General features: G+C 44.3%; 1 protein-coding gene across 1 annotated transcript in view; it reads right to left on the bottom strand.

The window, feature by feature from the left end:
• ANO2 (anoctamin 2) overlaps positions 1–22,673 on the bottom strand; it is a 357,148-nt gene that overhangs the window by 133,825 nt on the left and 200,650 nt on the right. The window contains exons 13-14 of the mRNA XM_032874339.1: positions 18,695–18,777; positions 13,036–13,146 (exon numbers count right to left, since the gene is read on the bottom strand). Coding sequence (XP_032730230.1) covers positions 13,036–13,146; positions 18,695–18,777 — 194 coding nt within the window. The remainder of the gene's footprint in view (positions 1–13,035; positions 13,147–18,694; positions 18,778–22,673) is intronic.

Here is a 22,673-nt window from a genome sequence, read left to right as displayed (position 1 = left end):
CTATGTGGAGGCATGGGGCAGGATCCCACCAATGAGAGAAAGGGATGCAGAACCCCAAAATTCCAAATTTAAGTCCTTAACTACTCCTAAGAAGACATCTCTATTCTAAAGTCAAACGGGACTGACTCCATCGTCCCCTCACTACATCCATTTCTCTGTTCCTTTGCTTACCCATTTTCCTTGGCAAGACTGCCCCAGGGAGGAAGGGACCCGGGGTGAGAAACAGAAGCCTCTCCCTGAGAGATGGCAGAAAGACAGTGAGAGCTAGAGGGTGGGTGAGCGATGGAGAGAAAGAGAGAGAGAGAAACAGATGAGCCAGAGCTGAAAACAATGAATAAAAAATACAAGAAAATAACAATCAATTAGTAAAAACAAAAAATGAATAAAATAAGATAAAACAAAATAAAATAAAGTAAATAAAAGTACATAAAATGGTTAGTGGGGCTTGGGGGGTGAGGGCCCTGCAGTAACAAGTCAACTTTGTAAGCTGTGTCTCGCCACAGAGCTCCACCGTACATCGACCTGATCTTTGCCTTATTATCAAACCTGAGGAATTCCAGGGAAGCAGGGATGAATGACGTGGCACCAGGGGATTTGAGAGGGGACCAGCCCTCAGTCAGTCAGTCCTTACCAGTTGAAGTAAAGGGTGGGTCTGCAAACCAAGGGGCCTGACTCCTGTAGAAGGCCCTGCAGCGTGGGATCAAATCAGCCTCTTTCCTGACAGTTAGTCCTCAGTTCATGCAGAAGCACAGGACAGAATGAAGGCCCAGAATGGCCCCAGCTTTCAGAAACTCATCCTTAATATTGAGAGGCCACGAAACACCCAGAAAATAAGGCAGACTAGGGACTGTCGGCACTGATGCAAATACAAGGCTTTCAGCAATGGCCCCAGGCTCTAGCCTCACCTCAGCTCCTCACTACGGGACCCTTTGGCAAACCAGGTCATTTCCTGTCCCCAATGTTTCCCTGTGCCAATGGGGAATCTTTTTCATCCCTAAGAAGAGTCTGAGAGAGTTACTTAGATTCTTTTTTTTCCTTGACCCTCAAGTGGTCAAGTCAGTTAGTGTTTTCAAAGAGGGCCGAGGGAACTTTATTCTGTTCCAGGGGAACATCCCGACAGCCAACCAAGGGCCTTTGTGGAAAGCCGGGGCCAGAACCTCTGGCCCAGAGTGAGAGCCCAGACAGCCCGTCCCTCCCTGGACCCTCCTTCTCCCCAGAGCTCTCTGACAGTCCCGAGCTTCCTGTTGCTCTTGTCCCAGCCTCCTGGTCAAAGGCCCTACAATTATGCATAATTTATTCCACATGTTTGTTTGCGCCTGCCAGAGGCATCTGTCGTAAATGTTTCAATACTTTAACTTTAGATGAGTTTTCTTTTGAAATAATTGTCCCTAGGGTGGTGCAATGTACAGTAAATTAACACCCATCTATCCCCAGGCCTCCTCTTGGCACAGGACCCGGCTTCAACGCTCCTATAAAACATTCATTAGACACAGCATCGTGGGCCGAGCCAGGCGCTGAGGGAGGACAGGTGCCACAGCCACGCTGGATAAACAGTTGGGCGACAAGTTTGACAGGAGTTTGTCTTCGGGTCCTTTTTGTGGTATGATTGACGGGAGAATGCGCTCTGAAGACTCACTCCTGCCCTCTCCCCAGCTTGCTACAACCTCCTTGTTCCTTGACACAAAAATCCATTTCCCCTCCTTGTGGAAGCTGTTGGTGATCTGCTCCCACTTCTGTCACTCCGATCACCCCCATCACACCTGGGCTCTGTCTCTCCAACACACATCTACGAACTCACATTCACATGTGCTCACACAAACATTCACAAAGACTCATGAGTGGTCTGAACCCCTGACCGTCTTGTCAGTGGTAGGCATTCTTATGGTTTTTGCCAAATTGTTATTTCTCTGCCCCTGAAGCTTCTCAACTCCCCAAAGCTGGGGCCAGGCTAGTAAGGCTCTGTGTCGAGTCAGCTACAATGAGGAAGGATACACTGACTTACTGACCGAACGCTTGTGCCGGTCCTCTGCCCCTTGCTCTGAGATCCGCTCTCTGCCATTCTCCTCCTCTGCTCGGTGATGCCTCGTACTAACCCCTGAAAATGACATCCCCAGACTGGAGGCAGTAACTGACTCTGAGTCGGGCTTGGCCTGTGGCGGGGCACTGGTGGGAGACAGGAGACAGGGGAATTCAGGTCCTTTCTCCTCCACTGTCCCCACCTGCTTCAGAATGCATCTCTAGAAGGGGCTGCACCTCCTACAGGGTTCCAGCCCCCACTGTGTGATCCCACTGCCTAGTTTCTGGTAAGCCCACTTCCCTCCCTGCCTTTCTAGTCCTAAGAATGGCAGCAAGTCCCTGTGGCTGCCTCTCTGTTCCTGGATGTTTCCGCCTCCTTGCCCAGTTCGAATACCTCTGTAATTAGGTCCTCGTATTGTTTGCCCTTGACTGGCAAATGCTCTGCATTCTGAGTGTACCCTGGCTAATACAAAGTTTATTGGGGTGGGGGGGAGGCATGAGCTGGAATTAGAAGGGGCTGAGTGAAAGGTCAGAGGGATGAGAGGAAAGACTAGGATTGCTCTCTAACCTTGCCATTCATAGCAGGGTTAGATAGCTTAGAGCTTTATCATCCTGTAAAAAGAGAAAAATCCTGTCTCAGAGGGAAACTTGAGAAAACCTCCAAATCTGTCCAGGACAGACAAGTCCAGAAAAGACTTAAACTGATCCAGGGGGAAAAAAAGAGAGAGAGAGAGAGAGAGAGCCTATTCTTTTATTAAAAAGTCTCAGACTCTATATTCTTCCTTGGAAACACAACATATATATCTGTGTTTATGTTCCTGAATTTTCCCTACTGTCTGTTGAACCTCCTGCTATAAACTGAGCTAATTCTACTCATTGTTGTCCTCAGTGGAGACAGACCATCACCCCATGAGCATTGACACAGAAAGAAACAACAGGAGGTGCCTGGGTGGCTCAGTGGGTTAAGCCTCTGCCTTCGGCTCAGGTCATGATCTCAGGGTCCTGGGATCAAGCCCTGCATTGGGCTCTCTGCTCAGAAGGGAGCCTGCTTCCCCTCTCTCTCTGCCTGCCTCTCTGCCTACTTGTGATCTGTCGATATAATAAATTGTGCCTGTTGAATAAATAAATAAAATTAAAAAAAAAAAGAAAGAAAGAAACAGGGCAGCAAGTTTGTCTTATCTTTCCATCTTCCCAATGAATACCCCTGTCCATCTTGTCCTTAGTACAAGAAAGAAGAAGCAAGCATGACTTTTTAGTAGTGTTTGAGGATATGTTGAGGGAAAACATTCGAAAGACAGAATGAGCACAATGCTCAAGAACACTGCTTTGAGTCAGACCACCTGGCTCATTCTCAGGCTCTCCCACACATTAGCACTGAGCAATTGTTTCCTTCTTTAATCCTCAGGCTTCTCATGCATTAACTGGAGACTGTAACGGTTTTGAGACTTAAATGAAACAAAACATGTAAAGACTTCCACACAAGAGCACCCCACAAATATTACCCATAATGTTATCATTACTACAATCCTTGCTATGTCCATACCCTTGAAAATCATAAGAATAGATGTAAGAAGCCTAAAAGAGACTCATTTGATACCTAAAGACGCCTGCAGATTGAAAGTGAGGGGACGGAGAAACATTTATCATGCAAATGAATGTCAAAAGAAAACTAGAGTAGCACAAACTAGACTTCAAAACAAATAGTGTAACAAGAAACAAATAGGACACTACATAATCATTAAGGGAGCAATCCAGAAAGAAGATCTAACAATTGTAAATATTTATGTGCCCAACAGGAGAGCATCCAAATATCAAAAAGTTACTAACGGGGGCACTTGGGTGACTCAGTGGGTTAAAGCCTCTGCCTTCGGCTCAGGTCGTGATCCTAGGGTCCTGGGATCAAGCCCTGCATCGGGTTCTCTGCTTGGTGGGGAGCCTGCTTCCTCCTCTCTCTCTGCCTGCCTCTCTGCCTGCTTGTGATCTCTGCCTGTCAAATAAATAAATAAAATCCTAAAAAAAAAAAAAGTTAATAACAAACATAAAGCAACTAATCAATAATAATACAATAACAGTAGGGGACTTTAAAACCCCTTTACATAAGTAGACAGATCATCTAAGCAGAAAATCAACAATGAAACAATGGCTTTGTACACTGGACCAAATGGATTTCACAGAAATATCACAGAACATTTCATCCTAAAACAGCAGAATACACATTCTTTACAAGAGCACATGGAACGTTTCCAGAATAATCCATTTTAGGTCACAAAACAGATCTCAACAAATACAAAAAGACTGAAATCATCCCATGCACCTTTTCTGACCATAACACTATGAAACTAGAAGTCAATACCACACTAAAAAATTTGGAAAAAACACAAATACATGGAGGCTAAACAACATGCTAAGAAAACAATGAATGGGTCAACCAGGAAATCAAAAAGAAATTTAAAAAAAAAAACACACAAAATGCAACAGTCCAAAATCTCTGGAATGTAACAAAAGTGATCCTAAGAGGGAAATATAGAGCAATACAGGTCTACCTCAAGAAACAAGAAAAATCTCAAACAACCTAACCTTACACCTAAAGGAGCTAGAAAAAGAACAACAAATGAAGCCTAATGCCAAGAGGAAGGAAATAAAAAGATTAAAGCAGAAATAAATGATACAGAAACAAACAAACAAACAAACAAAAACCAGCAAAACAGATCAATGAAACCAGGAGCTGGTTCTTTGAAAAAAAAATTAATAAAATTAATAAAACTGTAGCTAGATTTATCAAAAAAAAGAAAAAAGACCCAAATAAATAAAATCACAAATGAGAGAGGAGAAATCACAACCAACACCACAGAAATACAAATAATCATAAGAAAATATTATGAAAACTATATCCCAAAAAATTAGACAACCGGGGAGGAATAGGCAAATTTCTAAAAAACACATAACTACCAAAGCTGAAATAGGAAGGAAATAGAAAACTTGAACAGACTGATAACCAGCAAAGAAATGAAATCAGTAATGAGAAAACTCCAAACAAACAAAAGTCCAGGGTCAGATGGCTTTGCAGGTGAATTCTACCAAACATTTAAAGAAGAGTTAATACCCATTCTTTTCGAAGTACTCCAAAAAAAAAAAAAAAAAATAGAAAAGGAAGGAAATTTTCCAGTTTATTCTATGAGGCCAGCATTACCCTGATATCAAAACCAGACAAAGACTCCACTTTAAAAAACAAAAACAAAAACAAAAACTACAGGTCACTATCCCTGATGACCAGGGGTTCAAAAATTCTCAACAAAATATTAGCAAACGAATCCAGCAGTACATGAAAAAAAAAAATCATTCATCACAATCAAGTGGGATTTATTTCTGGGTTGCAAGTGTGGTTCAACATTCACGAATCAATCGATATGACACACCACATTAATAAAAGAAAGGATAAGAACCATATGATCATTTCAATAGATGCAGAAAAAGCATTTGACAAAGTACAATATCTATTCGTGATAAAAACCCACAAGAAAGTAGGTTTAGAGGGAACATACCTCACCATATTAAAGGCCATATATGAAAAACCCACAGCTATTATCATCTTCAATAAGGAAAACTGAGATCTTTTCCTCTACGGTCAAGAAAAAAGACAGGGATGTCCACTCTCACCATCGTTATATAGTGCTGGAAGTCCTATGAGCAGGAAGAAGTGAAACTTTGTGGATGGCATGTTACCCTAAACAGAAAACCCAAAAGACTCCGCCAAAAAACTTCTAGACCTGATGAACAAATTCAGTGGAGTTGCAGGATACAAAATCAATGTACAGAAATCTGTTGTGTTTCTGTACACCAATAATGAAACAGCAGAAAGAGAAATTAAGGTATTAACACCATTTACAATTGCACCAAAAACTATAAGATGCCTGAGAACAAATAAAAGACCTGTACTCTGAAAGCTATAGAACCAGTGAAAGAAATTGAAGAGGACGCAAAAAAAAAAAAGGAAAAACATCCCATACTCATGGATTGGAAGAACAAATATTGTTAAAATGTCTGTATTATTCAAAGCAACCTACACATTTAATGCAATCCCTATCAAAATACCAACAGCATTTTTCACAGAACTAGAACAATCTTAAAATTTGTATGGAACCACATTAGACCCCAAATAGCCAAAACAATCTTGAAAAAGAAAAACAAAGCTGGAGGCATCACAATTCCAGACTTCAAGTTATATTACAAAGCGGTAGCAATCAAGACAGTATATGGTACCAGCACAAAAACAGACACAGCCACCACTAGAACAGAATAGAAAATCCAGAAATGAACCCACAGCTATATGGTCAATTAATTTTTGACAAACCAGGAAAGAACATCAAATGGAAAAAAGACAATCTCTTCAACAAATGGTGTTTGCCAAAACTGGATAGCAACACGCAGAAGAATGAAACTGGACCACCTTCTTACACCATACACAGAAATAGGTGCAAAATGGATGCAAGACCTGAAACCATAAAAATCCTAGAGGAAAACACAGGCAGTAACCTCTTTGACATCAGCTGTAGGAACTTCCTTCTAGGTATGTCTTCTGAGATAAGTGAAACAAAACAAAAATAAACCACTGGAACTTCATTAAAACAAACAAACAAACAAACAAAAACAAAAAAAATCCTTCTTCACAGTGAAGGAAACAATCAACAAAACTAAAAGGCAGCCTACAGGGTGGGAGAAGATATTTGAAAATGACATATTCAGTAAAGGGTTAGTATTCAAAATATATAAAGAATTTATAAAAGTCAATAACCAAAAAATGAATAATCCCATTAAAAAGACATGAATAGACATTTTTCCAAAGAAGACATACAGATGGACAACAGACATGAAATGATGCTCAATATCACTGATCATCAGAGAAATACAAATCAAAACTATAATGAGATATCATTTCATAACTGTCAGAACAGCTAAAATAAAAAAGGGAAGAAACAAGTGTTGGCGAGAATGGGAGAAAAAGGAATTCTTACACTGTGAGTGGAAATCCAAACTGGTACAGCCACTCTGAAAAACAGTATGGAGGTTCTTCAATAATTTAAAAATAGTACTACCCTATGATCCAGCAACAGCACTACTAGGAATACAAAACTACTAATTCAAAGGTACACGTGCACCCTGATGTTTATAGCAGCATTATCTACGATAGTCAAATTATGGAAACAAACCAAGTGTCCATCAACTGATGAATGGATAAAGAAGATGTGGTACACACACACACACACACACACACATACACAGGAATATTACTCAGCTATCAGAAAGACTAAAGTCTTGCTATTTGCAATGACATGGATGGAGCTAGAGAGTATTATGCTAAGCAAACTCAGTCAGTCAGAGAAAGACAAATTCCGTATGATTTCACTCCTACGTGGAATTTTAGAAACAAAACAAATGAGCAAAGTGGTAAAAAATAAAAAGAGAGAGAGGGGGAGAGGCAAACCAAGAAAGAGACTCTAAACTATAGAAAACAAACTGATGGTTACAGAGGGGAGGTGGGGGAGGGGAACAGGTTAAGTAGATGTTGGGGATGAAGGAGTGTACTTTGTCGAGACAAGCACCAGGTATTGCTTGGAAGTGTTGAATCACTATACTGTACACCTGAAACTAATATTACACTGTATGCTAACTAACTGGAACTCAAAACTTTTTTTAAAAGGCAGATATAAAAAAATAGATGTAAGAATATCCAAATTAACTACATCTAAGACAAATAGATAGTCTATGCCCCAAAGTTCTGGGCTAATGACCAACATCATCTCTTGCAAAAACAAAGAAAGTCACCAACTCTCAGAACTGCAGAGGCTAAAATTCACTCTCCCCATGTGACAGCTGAAGCAGAAGAGGCTCAGAGACAAGTTCAGCTACTTAATTAGAGTACCATGACCCTGCCAACCTTGGGACACACTGCACTGTCCCTCCCCAATGTGGACGTGTAGTTACCACCTCATTACAGTAGAGAATTTTCATTTCGGATCAGTATCATCTTGATGCAATGTAAATTGTTCTCTGAGAAGCCTTATAGAGGAAAAAAAAAAAAAAAAGCAATGGGCCACAGCTAACATCATACTCAACAGTGAAAGTCTAATTTTTTTTTTCTCCTAAGATCAAGAACGAGACAAGGAAGTCTGCTCTCATCACTTCTATTCAACATTCTATAAGAGATTCTAGTCAGGGCAATTAGCTGGGGAAAAAAAGAGAGAGAGACAGAGAAGAGAAAAAGAAACAAAATGCATCCAGATTGGGAAAGGAAGAAGTAAAACTATCTCTATTCATAGATGACATGATTTTATAAATAGAAAATCCTAAGAAATTCACTAAAAACAATTAGAATTAAAAAATGAGTTCAGCAAAGCTGTGGGATACAAAATCAATATACCAAAAAATCAAGGGGCCCCTAGTTGGCACAGTTGGTTGAGCATCTAACTCTTTGTTTCAGCTCAGGTTATGATCTCAGGGTCGTGAGATCAAGCCCTGTGTCAGGCTCTAAACTCAGAGAAGAGTCTTTTGGAGTTTCTCTCCCCTTATCCTCTGCCCGTCCCTGTGCTCACTTGCATGCTCTCTCTCACTTTAAAATAAATAAATAAATCTTTTTTTGTAAAGATCAACTGTATTTCTATCTGTTCATAATAAACAATGCAAAATTGAAATTAAGAAAATAATTACATTTGCAACAGCACCAAAAGGAATAAAATAATTACAAATAAATTCAACAAACTATGTACAAGACATACACTGAAAATATAAAACACTCTTGAAAGAAACTAAAGAAGATCTAAACAAAAAGATATACCATGTTCATAGATTATAAGACTTTATAGTGTTAAGATGGCAATGGTTCCTAAATTAATCTACAGATTCAACTCAATCCCTATCAAAAATCCTAGCTTGGGTTTTTTGCAATAATTGACAAGTTGGTCATGAAATTCATACAGAAATGCAAGGCACCCCAATCGTCAAAACAATTTTGAAAAAGAAAGTCAAAAGTCACATTCCCAATTTCAAAACTCATTACACAGGTGTAGTAATCAAGACAATGTGGCACTGGTATAAAGACAGATATACAGATTAACTGAACTGAACAGTGTGTGGAAGCAAACTCTTATATTTATGATAAATAGATTATTGATGAGGGTGTCAATATAATTCAATGGGGAAGACAGTCTTTCAACAAATGGTCCTAAGACAACTGAATATTCACTTACAAAAAAATAATAAAATAAAGAATTTGGACCCCTTAATTACATCATACAGAAAAATTAACTCAAAATGGATCATGCACCTAAAATGGTAGAGTTAACATTATAAATCTCTTAGAAGAAAACCTAAGAGTCTATCTCATGACACTGAACCAGGCAATGGTTTCTTAGATATTATTAAAAAACACAAGTGATAAAAGGAAATACATACGAGTTGAGTTACATCAGAAAACTCTTGAGCTTTGAATTATATCAATAAAGTGAAAAAAAATCCATAGAAAGGGAGAAAATATTTGTAAATCATAACACATAAGGGATAGGTATTCATATTATGTAAATAACTCTTCCAACACAATCATAAAAAATAATTCAAAAATGAGCAAAGAATCTGAATAGGCATTTTTCCACAGAAGGCATCCAAATAGCCAATAAGCACATAAAAAAAATGTTCAACTCATTAGTCATTAGGGATATGCTAAAGAGAACCACAGTGAAATACCATTTCACACAACTAAGATGGATAAAATAAAAAAGATAATATCAAGTGTTTCCAGGATGTAGAGAAATTGGTGCCCTCGTACGTCATTTGGTTAGAACATAAAACAGGCGGCGCATGGGTGGCTGCTCAGTTGGTTAAGTGTCCTATTCTTGGTTTCAGGTCAGGTCATGATCTCAGGGTCATGAGATCAAGCCTCACATTAGGATCCATGCTCAGTGGGGAGACTGCTTCAGATTCTCTCTCTCCCTCTCCCTCTGACCCTCCCTTTATCCCCATGCATGCATGCATGTACTCACACACTTTCTCTCTCTCTCTCTCTCTCTCTTTAAAATAAATAAATAAATCTTTAAAAAATAATAATGTGAAATAGCATGGTTAATTTGGGAAATAGTACGGCAATTCTTCAAAGTATTAAATATGCAGCCACCATGAGAGAACCAGTAATTCCACTCTTAGGCATATATCCAAGTGAAATGAAAACACTTATCCACACAAAAACCTGCACACAAATATTCATAGCACCATTATTCATAATAGCCAAAAAATGGAAGGCATCCGGATGTCCATCAAGTCATAAATGAGGTATATCCACAATACAGAATATTATCTGGCAATAAAAAAAGAATTAGGCACTGAAGTAGCTAAAACATGGGTGAATCATGAGAACATTCTGCCACGTGAAGGAAGCTAAATACCATATTTTGTATGATTCCACTGACATGAAAGTCCAGAATAGGCAAATCCATAGAAACAAAAAGTACATAATTATTTCCCAGAGTTTGGTAACTACTAGGTACAGGGTTTCTTTTTGGGGTGATAAAAATATTTTAAATTTAGATGGTGGAAATGGCTGCATAAATCCGTGAATATAATAAAAACTAATGAATTGTAGATTTTAAGTGGGTGAATTTTATGGTCTGAGAACTAAATCTTAATAAAGGTGTTTTTAAAAGTGGGCTCCGTATCCTCAAACTTAAAAAAAAAAAAGAGCAGCGGGCCTTGGAGATCAGGTGAAGCTGAGTTTGACTACCAGCTTCCCCATAAGTTTTGTGACCTTCAGCAAATTCCCATACTGCTCCGGGTCTCAATAAATGGTACCTGATCATCCAAAAGGAAGGAAAGTAAGGAGAGGTGGGGATATGCAGCCTGAAGGTCACCGTGAAGGCAGAGCCAAGATGATCCTCTGGGATGGAAGACCCATATCCAAGACCACCAGCTAGACTTTGGGTCTTAGTCCCTCCCTATTCCCCAGCAGAAGGTGTCTTTCCTAAATATCCCACACATGAGGGTGCCCCCAGAGCCATGTTATGCTGTGAGCATTGACCTTGACTCTTCCCACTTGCAAGAGCTGCATCCCACCCAACAGAAGCAACATGTGTCCCCCACCCCCATCATTTCCCACCTTTGGCTAGATTTACAGCAAGAACAGAATATTTACAATATTAACAGAATGGAGGGAACACAAGAAGAATGTTGACAATCAAATTCCAGGCCAATTTCATCTTGCACTGCTCATCTGGGAAGGTCATTTTCTCCCTGGTGCCCGTAAGACATTAGATGCTTTGAGCTTTGCATTCTCAACAGTGTAATGGAAATAGATGTTGAATGCTAAAACATAAACATATGTATCATTCATAATGCATTCAGATGTTTTTCAATTATTCATGGTTCCTGAAAGTTATGTGACCTATCATGCATATATATCCAAGCAAAGTTTATATTAGAACCACAGCCTCGATGTACGCAATTCCAGCTCCTTGGCATTCCCGTCTATGGAATTAAAATTAAATGAGTCAGTGGTCAATAAAAGTTACATGTGATTTCCATAAAATTATCCCTTGTATATTGCTCTGGGGTGGAGAAAGAAGGTTGCCTGGAGTTGCCAAAGCTGACAGAACAAGAATGCTTGCTTTCTGATGAGGGTGGTGGTGATGATTAGGCTTTCCTAAGAACGAATTCATTATTTCCCCCAAATAATTGATGGTCTTGTAGTTATTTTTTGTCTATGAAAAAAAAAAAAAAAACCCTCAGAGGGCCACCCTCTCTCTCTTCTGTTTAAGTCCTATTTTCTTAAAAAAAAAAAAAAAAAAAAAGAGAGAGAGAGAAAGAAGAAAAAAAAAAGCCAGTGTTCTGGGCTCAAAAACACCACATTCTTCTGTTTTGGTGCTTGAATAAATTTGCATGTTAACATGAATGGTTCCAACTTTAAGAATGTAAAATTAAATGAAATTTGAATTCAAATCCAAGATGGAGAAAAGACACATGCAAAAACAACAGATTTCCAATCTTGTTGATTTTTTTCAGGAGCCAGATTAGGAAAGACATAAACACACACACACACACACACACACACAGGTTTCAAAGCAGGGTGGCGCTCAGAGGAGACAGGCGCTGCAAAAGAGGAGCCCCCCACCCGAACCCCCCAGTTCACGCACACCAAGAGTATTTGCAGATCACAGCACAGATTCTGAAGCTCTGTTTTAATGTCTGAATGCCACCCTAAAACTCAGAAATAGGACTCAGGAGACATGTTCACCATCCCATTCCTACTTATGAAGGCCCACCCAGATAAAAAGAAATATAAGGAACATTCTATGAGCAGCTCAAGCGAGCACAGGCATGAATTAGCCTCTGCCAGCCCAAAGAGCCAGTTCCTGCTCGGACTTCTTCATTGCCCCAGAGGGCAGTACTGCACAGTGATTAGATGCACCAACTGTCAGAGACAGACTGAGATTGGAATCCCAGGTCCACACACCATTTACGCGGGCTGGGTGACCTCTGGGCAACTGACTTAAGTTATGAATATAACTTTTTTCATTAGTTCTCATTAACCCAACAAGAGTGGCAGCCTCCTAAATTTATTTTGAGAATAAAATGATATGATGCATTGAGAATGGCACCTGGCCTGGAGCAAGCACTCGCCCAGGGTTAGCTGCCGTTGTGCTAGTTGGTATGGTGGTAGTTGTCATTATTAGATAATTAAGTGGTGGAGTTCAGAGTAACTGGACCGGAAACTGCTTCTTTCTTCTCCAACCTGCTCTCCCATTTTGCCCAGACACTGCCACCCAGGAAAGAGAGATAAATCAAGTCACAGCAAAACCCTGCTCCCCATGAGCTCTGCGTATAGGTCAAAGAGAAGTGTCATGAATCATTCCCTCCCATCCCATTCCAGTCAACCCCTTCTCCCAGCCCAGTCTCTGTCGACGAAGGCACTCCAAATAAGTTGAGGACAGGATCTTAAGAAATAAAGAAGACAGTGAGCAGTGAGTGCCAGCATCTTACCTCATCTTCATTCTCAGTCATATTGGTACCCAATTTCTGGACAACCGACTTGCCACTTGCCTTCAACATTTTCTCTCGAACTTTGGTTTCATACTCAGGTCGGGAGTGTTCCTAAAACCCAAGAGTCAATGCAGAGTTAGTAAACAGGCAGAAGAGTGGCTCTGGCCTGTGGGTTATAAACCAGACGCCACAAGCACATTAAAGTCAGGACTTAGGATCAAATGCTATCAGACATGAACTGTTACACCACACACGACCACAAGGAGTCTAGACCAGGAACACAATGTGGGGGAGAGAGAGGGGACACATAACATTTGCTACCACACTGAAATCCAAACCTGGGCACGTTCCTGGGGATGGCGCCGGTGTTGAGAAAGGAGAGAGGAAATGTTAACTGGGCAACTGATACAAACAGAAGCATCTGGTCATGCTACTAACTATTCTCATACCTCAAACTGTAAGTTTCAATGAGCCAAATCCCAGCTAGAGAAACAGATGTGCCCTGCAGCTGGAAGTTAGGGCAACGACCAAACTTCTTCCTGCTCCATTATTCTGCGAGCCAAAATGGCGACCAATAAACATCAAAGTTAAAGATGGCCACGGGGAATCTTAAAACTTGCTTGCCTGAACCTGTTTCCTGTGCAGCCTAGGTGAGTAACTTATTGGCAAGTACACCAATTCTCAAGAGATATCACTGAGCCATTCAGCAACACAACCCTGAACAGTGAGTCACCAGGCACGGGAAAGAGCACCTGACTAATCAAGAGGGCTGCAGTCTAATCAACGCAGATGCTGAAGCAGGAAGGCGCATGACTTACTTCAAAGGGAATTTAACAGTGTACACCTGGCCTCACTGGCAGGTCTTCCCTGCTGCGTCCAAGGACGAACATCTACAGGTGTGAGGACTGCATGTTCCCGCATCATTTATCAATGACTCCTGTGCACGGATTCAGGCGCTGGCTCACAGCTGACTCAGAGGACACACCATTTCCTTACCGCCGCTCACGCATCAGAGATTCCAAAAGCCAACAAGCTAGGCTCCTGACCAGTCTTTGGTTTTCCTGGGACATGCCATGGCATTGGAGAGGAGAAACCATGCAGGTGGCTTAGAAACATAACCGGTACAACAGGAGGAGATGTTATTCCAGGGTTTTAAGGCAGCCCGCCATTACCGACCTCCAAAGACGCATCAGCCCCATCCCTTCCATGACTTCTCTACCACGGCCAACCTAGTGGAGCCTCCTCCCTCTTGAATAGCCTAGAATTGTATAACTTATACCACGTGCAGTTTTCAATTATGTTATTTTTCTTCCAGGATTTCCTAGCTGTTTTGCATCTGAGAGTCTCTTTATACTAATATAAGGATCTGCGACATAGTATGTCTTATTTTCTATTTCTCACAGTAATTAGTACCATGTGGAGCACCCAGAAATCTCTAAAGGCTTGTGAGGCTCACTGATTTTGTCTCTCACCTTCATCCATTCTCCAACACATCATTTCCTAATGTGTGTGCTAAGAGTTGTAGCTAAAAAGGGATTCCAGGGGTTAAGAGATTGGAAAAGCCCGCACAATGTATCACCTGAGAGTCACAATGAGCATATTAGCTCTGAAAAGTTCTACTGTGAAGCCACTTGCTTAATGTTTTTAAAACCCACATTTTCTGCAAAAATCCTTTTGCCTACAACAATGAACACCCTATGGGAACGTTTTGAGAAATTTGATTTGAAGTTGTCCTCCATGGCCCCTGAAATCTGGTCACTTTTCATTTGTATTATTTCCATGCAAGATTTTCATTAAAAAACTAGAGCAGGACCTTTTTGGTGAGTACCATAATGTGGATCCTAAACCGCCTCAAGCTAGCGTTGTTCCTACCTTTCATACCTGGCAAAGGAGCTAAGGATCTTCCCCTTCTGACTAGAAGGCTGCTCTTGACCTGCCTCTGACTTTCCAAAGACGAGCCGTGACATCACACAGAGGTGCGTCCTCACATCCCTCTCACCCACCTCAACCTCACCCTCATCCCGCCTCGCCCCATGCTGGGCCCCCATTCAGAACCCCTCATCTGTTTAGAACAAGCTGAGCATTCTCGCCGCATGAACAGGAGTCCAAGACACTCAGAGCAGAGTCTTTGGCTGTTCTGCATTCCAGCCGAAGCAGGTCAGACAAGGATCTCTCTGTCTGTGGCCAAGAAGGTCGGGTGGGGTTACAGAGTTCCCCAAAGGCCGGGAGCTGGACAACTGAGCTCCTGGCCAGAGCAGAATCCAGCCCCTGTGTGGGCTGTGCCAGCGCCCCCAGCCACGGGTGGGTCCTCCTTATTCCTGATGTTCTGAACACGTGGCCTCTCTGGACCTGATGCAAAGTCGTCACAAATACATAACCCGTACCACCACGACTCTGGGAAATACTTCCCAAAGCTACCTCTACCGGGATGGTCTCCTCGGGAGCTGGCTGTAGGAAGGCCCCAGGCCAGCTCAGGACCAGCCTTCTCTGACCTAAAGAGCTAAACCCAGATATAAGCTCAACAAATGTCTTCATTGAAGAGTCTTCAAGCTCCTCTGCCCTTCTTTCTAGGCTCTGAGGCCACAGTGGAGCTTGAGATTATCTTCAAGGGGAGGAAGGTGACAGCAGACAAACAAACACACGCACAAGTAAGAAACCAGCAGCTGGGCTAAGAAAAATTGAAGAAATAAAATGCGGCTGGCTGCTTCTGAATGGGATTCAGGGAAGGCCCATTTGAGGAGGGTCATGTTTTGGGTGGGATGGAACAGCCAAGAAAGGGTAGGCCACGTGGAGACTGGAGCATTCTAGGTGAGGGAACAGCCGGTGCAGAGACTAGAATGAACTGGGGAGAAGATGAAGGTCTCTGTGGCCGGAGGGTCTGAGCAAGGAGAATGACGTGTACTGAGTTCAGAAAGGGAGGTAGAAGATTCTGCTTCCTGTGTGACAGGAAGCCATGTAGGACACCAAAAGCTTGATATGACAGACAAGGGGTGGGAGAGAGATGGAGGAAAGAACGTCTGTGTTCAGCAAGGCCACACTCTACGGGGTCTGACTGACAGAAGCTAATCAGGCAAGTGGGGCCCCACTAAACTGAAGATTATCCGACTTCAGAGCTAAAGGCTTTGGAGGTCTGGCAGGCCTCCCTTCAGCACGAACAGGATCCAAAGAGTCTCAGTTAAGTCTCTCGAGATGACCGTCCTGGTTCCACACACAGACCCCCTTAGGCAGGGGCCACACTGACCAAGGAAGTGCAGGTTGGATTTGGTTGTTCATGCTTTTCCCTGACCTGAAAGAAAACGGTCCCCAGTCTCCTTCCATTTCTCCCTGGTTTACAACCTGGACTTGAGGCACCCCACTTGTTCAACCCTTCCTGGCTACGTTAGCCAGAAGAAATTTCTCTCACATATTCTCCACCGTATTCTAAGTATTTGGAGACCAGAAAGCACCCTAGCTGAATCTGACCCTTTGGAGATACTCAGAGACTGTTCAGATTGAACTGAATTTAAAGTGTGTCTGATATCCTAGTTTGAAATATAAATACATCAAAGGAAAAGACGAGGCTGTCCTCCCTTCATCTCAACCATGCCTGGCCAAGGGCGCACCAACCGTGCGGTCAAGGCAAGCTGCCCTGCAGTAACCTCCCGTCAGGAGTGACCAGAGCCCATGACGAACCTCTCTTTGTGCCACAGGTAAACCAGTCTTGGCCAGCCCACTCCCAGCCTGCATACGAGTTGCTGAAATCATGGTCCACCCGTGAACTTACCCCTGATCTCTGAGTTAATCAGAAAACAGGAAAACTGGGGGCACCTGAGTGGCTCAGTGGGTTAAGCCTCTGCCTTCAGCTCAGGTCATGATCTCAGGGTCCTGGGATCGAGTCCCACATCGGGCTCTCTGCTCTGCAGGGAGCCTGCTTCCTCCTCTCTCCCTCTCTCTCTGCTTGCCTCTCTGCCCACTTGTGATCTCTCTCTGTCAAATAAATAAAATCTTTAAAAAAAAGAAAAAGAAAACAGGAAAACTGGCTCCAGAAACAAAAGATTATCCTGCCCCCCACCCCACTGCCAAGGGCCTGCGATGGAGATTCTTGAGGACATTGAGTCATAACCTATGGCTTTCTCTGTGTAAGTGTTTACACCTCCTCTCCAGATACTTTCTGACTTCCTCGGTTCTACTTAGCAGACACTTAGCTTGTCTCTGGCCCCATGCAGACTTGGATGCCAGGATGTGTCTTCTTCTCTTCTTGGGAGCCATGCTAGGCCCCGCATTAGGAGAGCAGGAGCTCCCGCTTCCCCACACCCGCCACAACTCCCTTGTCTCCCTCTCTCTCTCTCCCTTCCTCTCTCTCTCATCCATAGGGCAAGGATGTCAACCAGAATACCCGATAGTCCCACTTCCATAGCTCTTTCTATTGGAAGCACTCATTTGGCCACTAATTACCAAAAAAATGCAATTGCCTTCATTATTCTCTGACACTTATCCTCCTAATTTGTATCCGCTCTGAAAGTAGAACCCACGTGGACGTACTCTGATCCGCCACGGAACCCATGATACTGTTAGTGTCCAGGCAGATGCTTAATCCACTGGCCTGGAACACAGTGAGCACAGGCACTCAAGGCATGGGGATGGAATGCCCACCTGCTCAGTGAGAGCGTCAAGGAGAAGAAACGACATCATGCGACAGACATATAGAGCCTAGCAAACTTGAGAACAAGACTAAATTGGAGAGGTCCTTGCTTGGTCATAAAACATCAGGGCCACAAAGCCAGCGGTCCCTAGTCTAAGGCGAGGTGCATCAGTTACTGAATACAGAAAAGGCGTGCTTTCCGTGTAGCCGCCATTTTGCTCGTGCCCAGCCTTTGCAAGTCAGTACTCAGGCAGATGTGAGTGCCACCTGTTCTTTCGAGACACTGTTCCCAGCACCTCATCAACAATGTCCACAATATCAGGAGTTCCTATCCAATATTCACATCTACTGTTCTGTCATTGGTAGCGTGTGGGAATAGACAAGAACTGTGAGCACTACTCATTGCCAGCTCACCAACATCAGGCCTGCGGCCCTCGTAAGAGCCCAGAAGGAAGGCTGATTTGTTTTCAACCTTTAATATCATCTGTTCATAAAACTAGAGAAGAACCTTCTAGAAGAACCTACCTTTTGCCCTTAGCTCATCCTCTAGTTTCACCCATGCTGTACTGGCTTACACTGTAGTAGTTCAGTGCTTCTTCTTCCATAGGCACCAAAGGCAATCAGCATCTGGCACCCATACCTCTCCCCTGACCCTCAGGAGGCTTACAGAGGCATGCTGACAGGTGCGTACTCTGGGTTACATGAGAGCAATTCTTACTCTCTGGCTTCATGCCCCCACGAAATGGGAGGTAGAAGAATGTTAAGCTAAATCTCAAAGGAACCACAAAGGCTTTTCTCTTGTGCCATCTCTTTTTCCAGAGAGGGTCCCTGGGACATCTGACTACCCATCAGGTCCAATGTTTCAGGAGAAGAGGGGGGATCTGAGCTCTTGGCCTCAGTGCATATCAACCACAGTTAAGACCATGGAGCCAGGGACTGGCTGATGTGACAGCAAATTTAAGTGGTCACCTCACTTAAGAAGATCTATTTGAGGGTGAAACCAAGCAAGGACCCAGAGAAGTATGCAAGGGAACTCACTTCTTCCTCTTCTATACCAGTCAGGTCCCAGAAGTAGCCCAGCCGCATCTGTAACCTCTTCCAGTTTTCCAGAAACATGGTAGCTTAAAGAGAAAGAAAAAATTCTATTAAAGATTGAATTTTGAGGACCCTTTGGGATCATCAATGGAGGTAGAGGATAAACTTAAGAGATTTCAAATCTAGGGACTCTCTTTAAAGCACTTATTCCCTTCCTCTTACTTCTAACTGAAACTGCTCCAACTAGTCCCCATCCTTGAGAGCCCGACAGATATAGGTAAAGGGAGACACACCAGCACACACGCAGGCGTGCACCTCTCCCTACTTCTAGGTCATGAGAAGAGGGCAAACAGGGGTCTCAAGAAATGAAGGAAGGATGGAAGAATGAAGACAACAAAAGGGGAGGGTCTGTAGTCTTTTTGGACAAAGCTCATCTTCCCTACATATAAGTTCTTTCCTCCTGCACCTTCTTCATCGTTCTCACTCATTTTCTCCCATCTTTCTGTCTCCAGCACCACTTCCCTTTCCTGGGCCCCAACTATCCAGTCCTGAAGTTCTGTAACAGTTGCCTCATAGCTCCACCTGACTTCTGAGCCCGCCTGCAAGTGGCTGACGGAGAGCTCTCCCCTACGGGGCATTCACCCAGGCCTCTACTTGTTTAGCAGTAGCTGCTGAGTGTCTCCCATCCCCACGCGGTGAGTCTGCTCCACCCAAAGCCCCTCGAAGGGCCAGGCGAACGTGCTCCGGGCAGAACCAGCACCCTCCACTCAATAGCCATGGCTCGTTACCCCAGGACCGACACCTCCTCCGGAGCCTGCTGATGGACCATAGGGACCCACTCTTTTGAAAACTGAAACTAAGTGACACAAAGAGAAACAGAACTGGGATGAACCATGCAGCACCTGACAGGAGAAAGGGCCAGGATTCCAGAGAGTTCCCCCAGCTCCAGTTCCCGGAGGCCTGGCTCCCTTTTGTCACCCACATCCAGGAGCTAGCTTCTGGCTTTCTTACAACACCTCTCTTGTTCTTTGAGCAAGCTGGACTAAATTTCCAAACCTGCAAAAAGAACTGGGCCTGACTAAGGTATCTGTAATATACAAAACAGCCTTCTAGACATCATGAGGGAGATTAGGTGACTCTCCTGTGGATTTTGCTCTCAAACTGTTGACAGTCTATGGGGAGGGACTGTAAATAGCTACCATACAAGGCATGAAGTGCTCAGGGCCTTAAGAATGGCCCAGTGGAGAGCTGTGGGCATGCAGCCGAGGGAGTGCTGGCTGCCCGAGAAGCCATCTGAGCCAAGTCTTGAAGAACAATGGCATTTGGGCAGTGAAGAAGGGGTGGGGAGAGGGAGAATGCCAACACTCCCCCATCTAGACTTTCAATGGCTCCTTACCTTCCAAGTTCTTCTCTCTGGACAGGCAGACCTTGTAGATGCGGCCCGACCCCTCTTTTTAAATCCATTCCCTTGCTCTGTCAACACACAACCTCATACCTGGGTTGCTGCTAACGTCACCTCCTCGCTGCCCAACTCATACTCAAATCCTGCAAACTGCCCTGCGCCCTCCACGGGCTACCCTCATCCTCTCCTGACCCACTCAGCTGGGGGCACCCTCTCCTCCCTGCTCCTACTGTCCTCAGGGTCTGGTGCCCTGGAAAGGAAGGGAAGGGACACTCCTTGAGGCCACCCCCGCACGCACCTCAATGCTACCCACAGGAAAAGCCTGGACACCCTTCACCACGTGCCGTGCCGCACCGTTGCCTGCGACTCAGGTCTGCGGTGGAGTAATAGGGCTGTAAACTTCCTAAGCTCTTGGCCGCCTGTTTGCCTCGGGCACAGCACAGAACCAAGCAGAACAGACACCTACAGACCGGCTAAATGTGCAGTTGCTAGAAGCTCCATTTGCTTGACTTGGTGCTACATTACAGTGCACAGATTCACGGGGTTTCTCCCGGGGATTTGCGGCTTTTCAGTGTAAGTGCGTCCTGACCTCCTAACACTGGCACGGGCCTGGGATGTTCTGGGGACAAGGTGGGGAGGAAGGCATCCCTCCTTTTCCCAGGCTCTTCTCAGTGCCTGAGGAGGGCTCGGCATACAGAGGGTACGCAGTGCTTCCTGACTGTGATCTCTATGAAGAAGAGAAGTCAGAGCATGGGAACAGAGGAGAGGGGCAAAGAAGTCACTGCAGAGGGGTCATGAGGACAAGGGAGGCCCATCACAACAAGGAAGAGCAGCTCACAGCTCCTGATGTATGTCCCCTGCCAGGCACTATGCCAAGTGCTCTGCACACAGATCTCCCTCACTTGTCCCCAAAACACTGTGGGGTAGGAACTCCTTCACCCATCTCACAGATGAGCAGGGTGATGCCCAAAGGTTAAGAAGCTTGCCCCGGGCACCTGGCACATTGGTTGAGAGAGCTGACTTTTGTGACATGGAGCTACATCCACACTGTCTTGCCACGGACCCCCAGCTGGCAAGGAGCAGGACTGAGACATGCAACTAGGACCTGCCTGCTACCTAAGTTAATGCCCTTAACTTCTCTTCAGAACAGGGTTCAGGAACCCTCGCCCTTTACTTCCCTTTTCAATGAGGCTTCCAGAGTTCCCTGGAGTCTGAAGCCAAACTACAGAGGAGCTAGGCCTGAAGACCCCACAGACCCAGGCCCTGCTGGCCAGCACCTCAGCGGGCCCCCACTCCTGCTCCACTGACAGACTGTTTCTGCAGAGAACCACTTCTCCCCAGGCTTCCTCCTGGCAGGCTGGGCCCCAGCCCAGGCCCACCCAGCACAGCACCGCTGATCATAATAATCATGGTAATGAGAGGCAGTACTGTTATTTTTCATTGTAATTTGCAGGCAATTTGTGCCCAGCGGCTCTTGGCTGCTGTGACCAAATACACAATCACGTAAAACTCAGCAAGACTGTTAAAAAACACAATCGAACCCCACGCTATGCCAGGAAGCTCTGACACATCCCACCCTCCATGCTTCTCCTGTGCTGCCACGTGAGGGGGAGCAAGAAGGGCAGGGTGGGGGCAGTAAATGATCACAGATCCCAGGGGCCGGGAGGCATCTGCTAATTACAGCTATCGAGGAAAGAGAAGAGGTAGTTGTTGGGGCTTGAGAGTGGCCAAGTACAACCGAAAAGCCAGTTTCTCTACAACAAGGAATTACACATCCCAGGAAAGTCCGTAAGGGATTATGGGCCCAGCGTCATTAAGCTTTAGCTACTCAGTCATGGGAATCTCTTAAGACAAATGAATGGGAATTAGGATTGCAATATATCAAAAACTGAACGTGTATTCCGGGTTCCAAATCAGTTCCGGGGGATCTGGAGATAATCATGAGATGCCTTGCTTGACGAGGAGACACAGAGATGGTGCCTAAAACTCCCAGGCAACAAGCTCCAGCTCCAGCTCGTTCTACTGAACCCCTCCTGTGACCAACTCCAGGGCCCCATGGTGACAAGCACCACTTCCTCCTACTCCCTGCCCCTACTTCTGTGGGCTGACTACTGGCCATGTATCCCTAGGCAGGGGCGATTCCACAAGAGAACAGAGAATAGAGTTTCCCCTGGAAATGTTCCCTGGTGGCCTAGTAATATGGCAATCTTTCCACTCTGGTTCTATCTCCACCCAAGGAGAGGTCCCTGCTGGGAACAAAGAAAGCTTGTATTAGTACTCTCAGCACTACTGAGAACAGACCTCCCGCTCCTCCCTCTCTCTTCTTCACACTTTCAGGAATGTGTGACTCATGGTCCCATCCTGGCATGTCCTCCAGGCCCCATGGAGTCAGTGATAATCAAACATCTTTGCGGTGGGGTCACAGCCCTGCTGTTCAGTGATCCAGAGGGGAAACAAAGGGCCTGCATATCCAATGAGGAGTAAAAAGTGAAAGTCAGGTGGCTACTCAAGATGGGCTGAAACATGTTCCTTGTATGACCCTCATGGGTATGTCTTCTTGGAAAGGTCCAGTTACTACAG

This window comes from Lontra canadensis, unplaced genomic scaffold (genome assembly GCF_010015895.1).
Source record: "Lontra canadensis isolate GAN:19392208 unplaced genomic scaffold, GSC_riverotter_1.0 scaffold53, whole genome shotgun sequence".
In the NCBI taxonomy this organism is placed as follows: Eukaryota; Metazoa; Chordata; class Mammalia; order Carnivora; family Mustelidae; genus Lontra; species Lontra canadensis.
The sequence above is the reverse complement of the archived record's forward strand: the minus strand, read 5'-3'. Positions and strand labels throughout refer to the sequence as shown.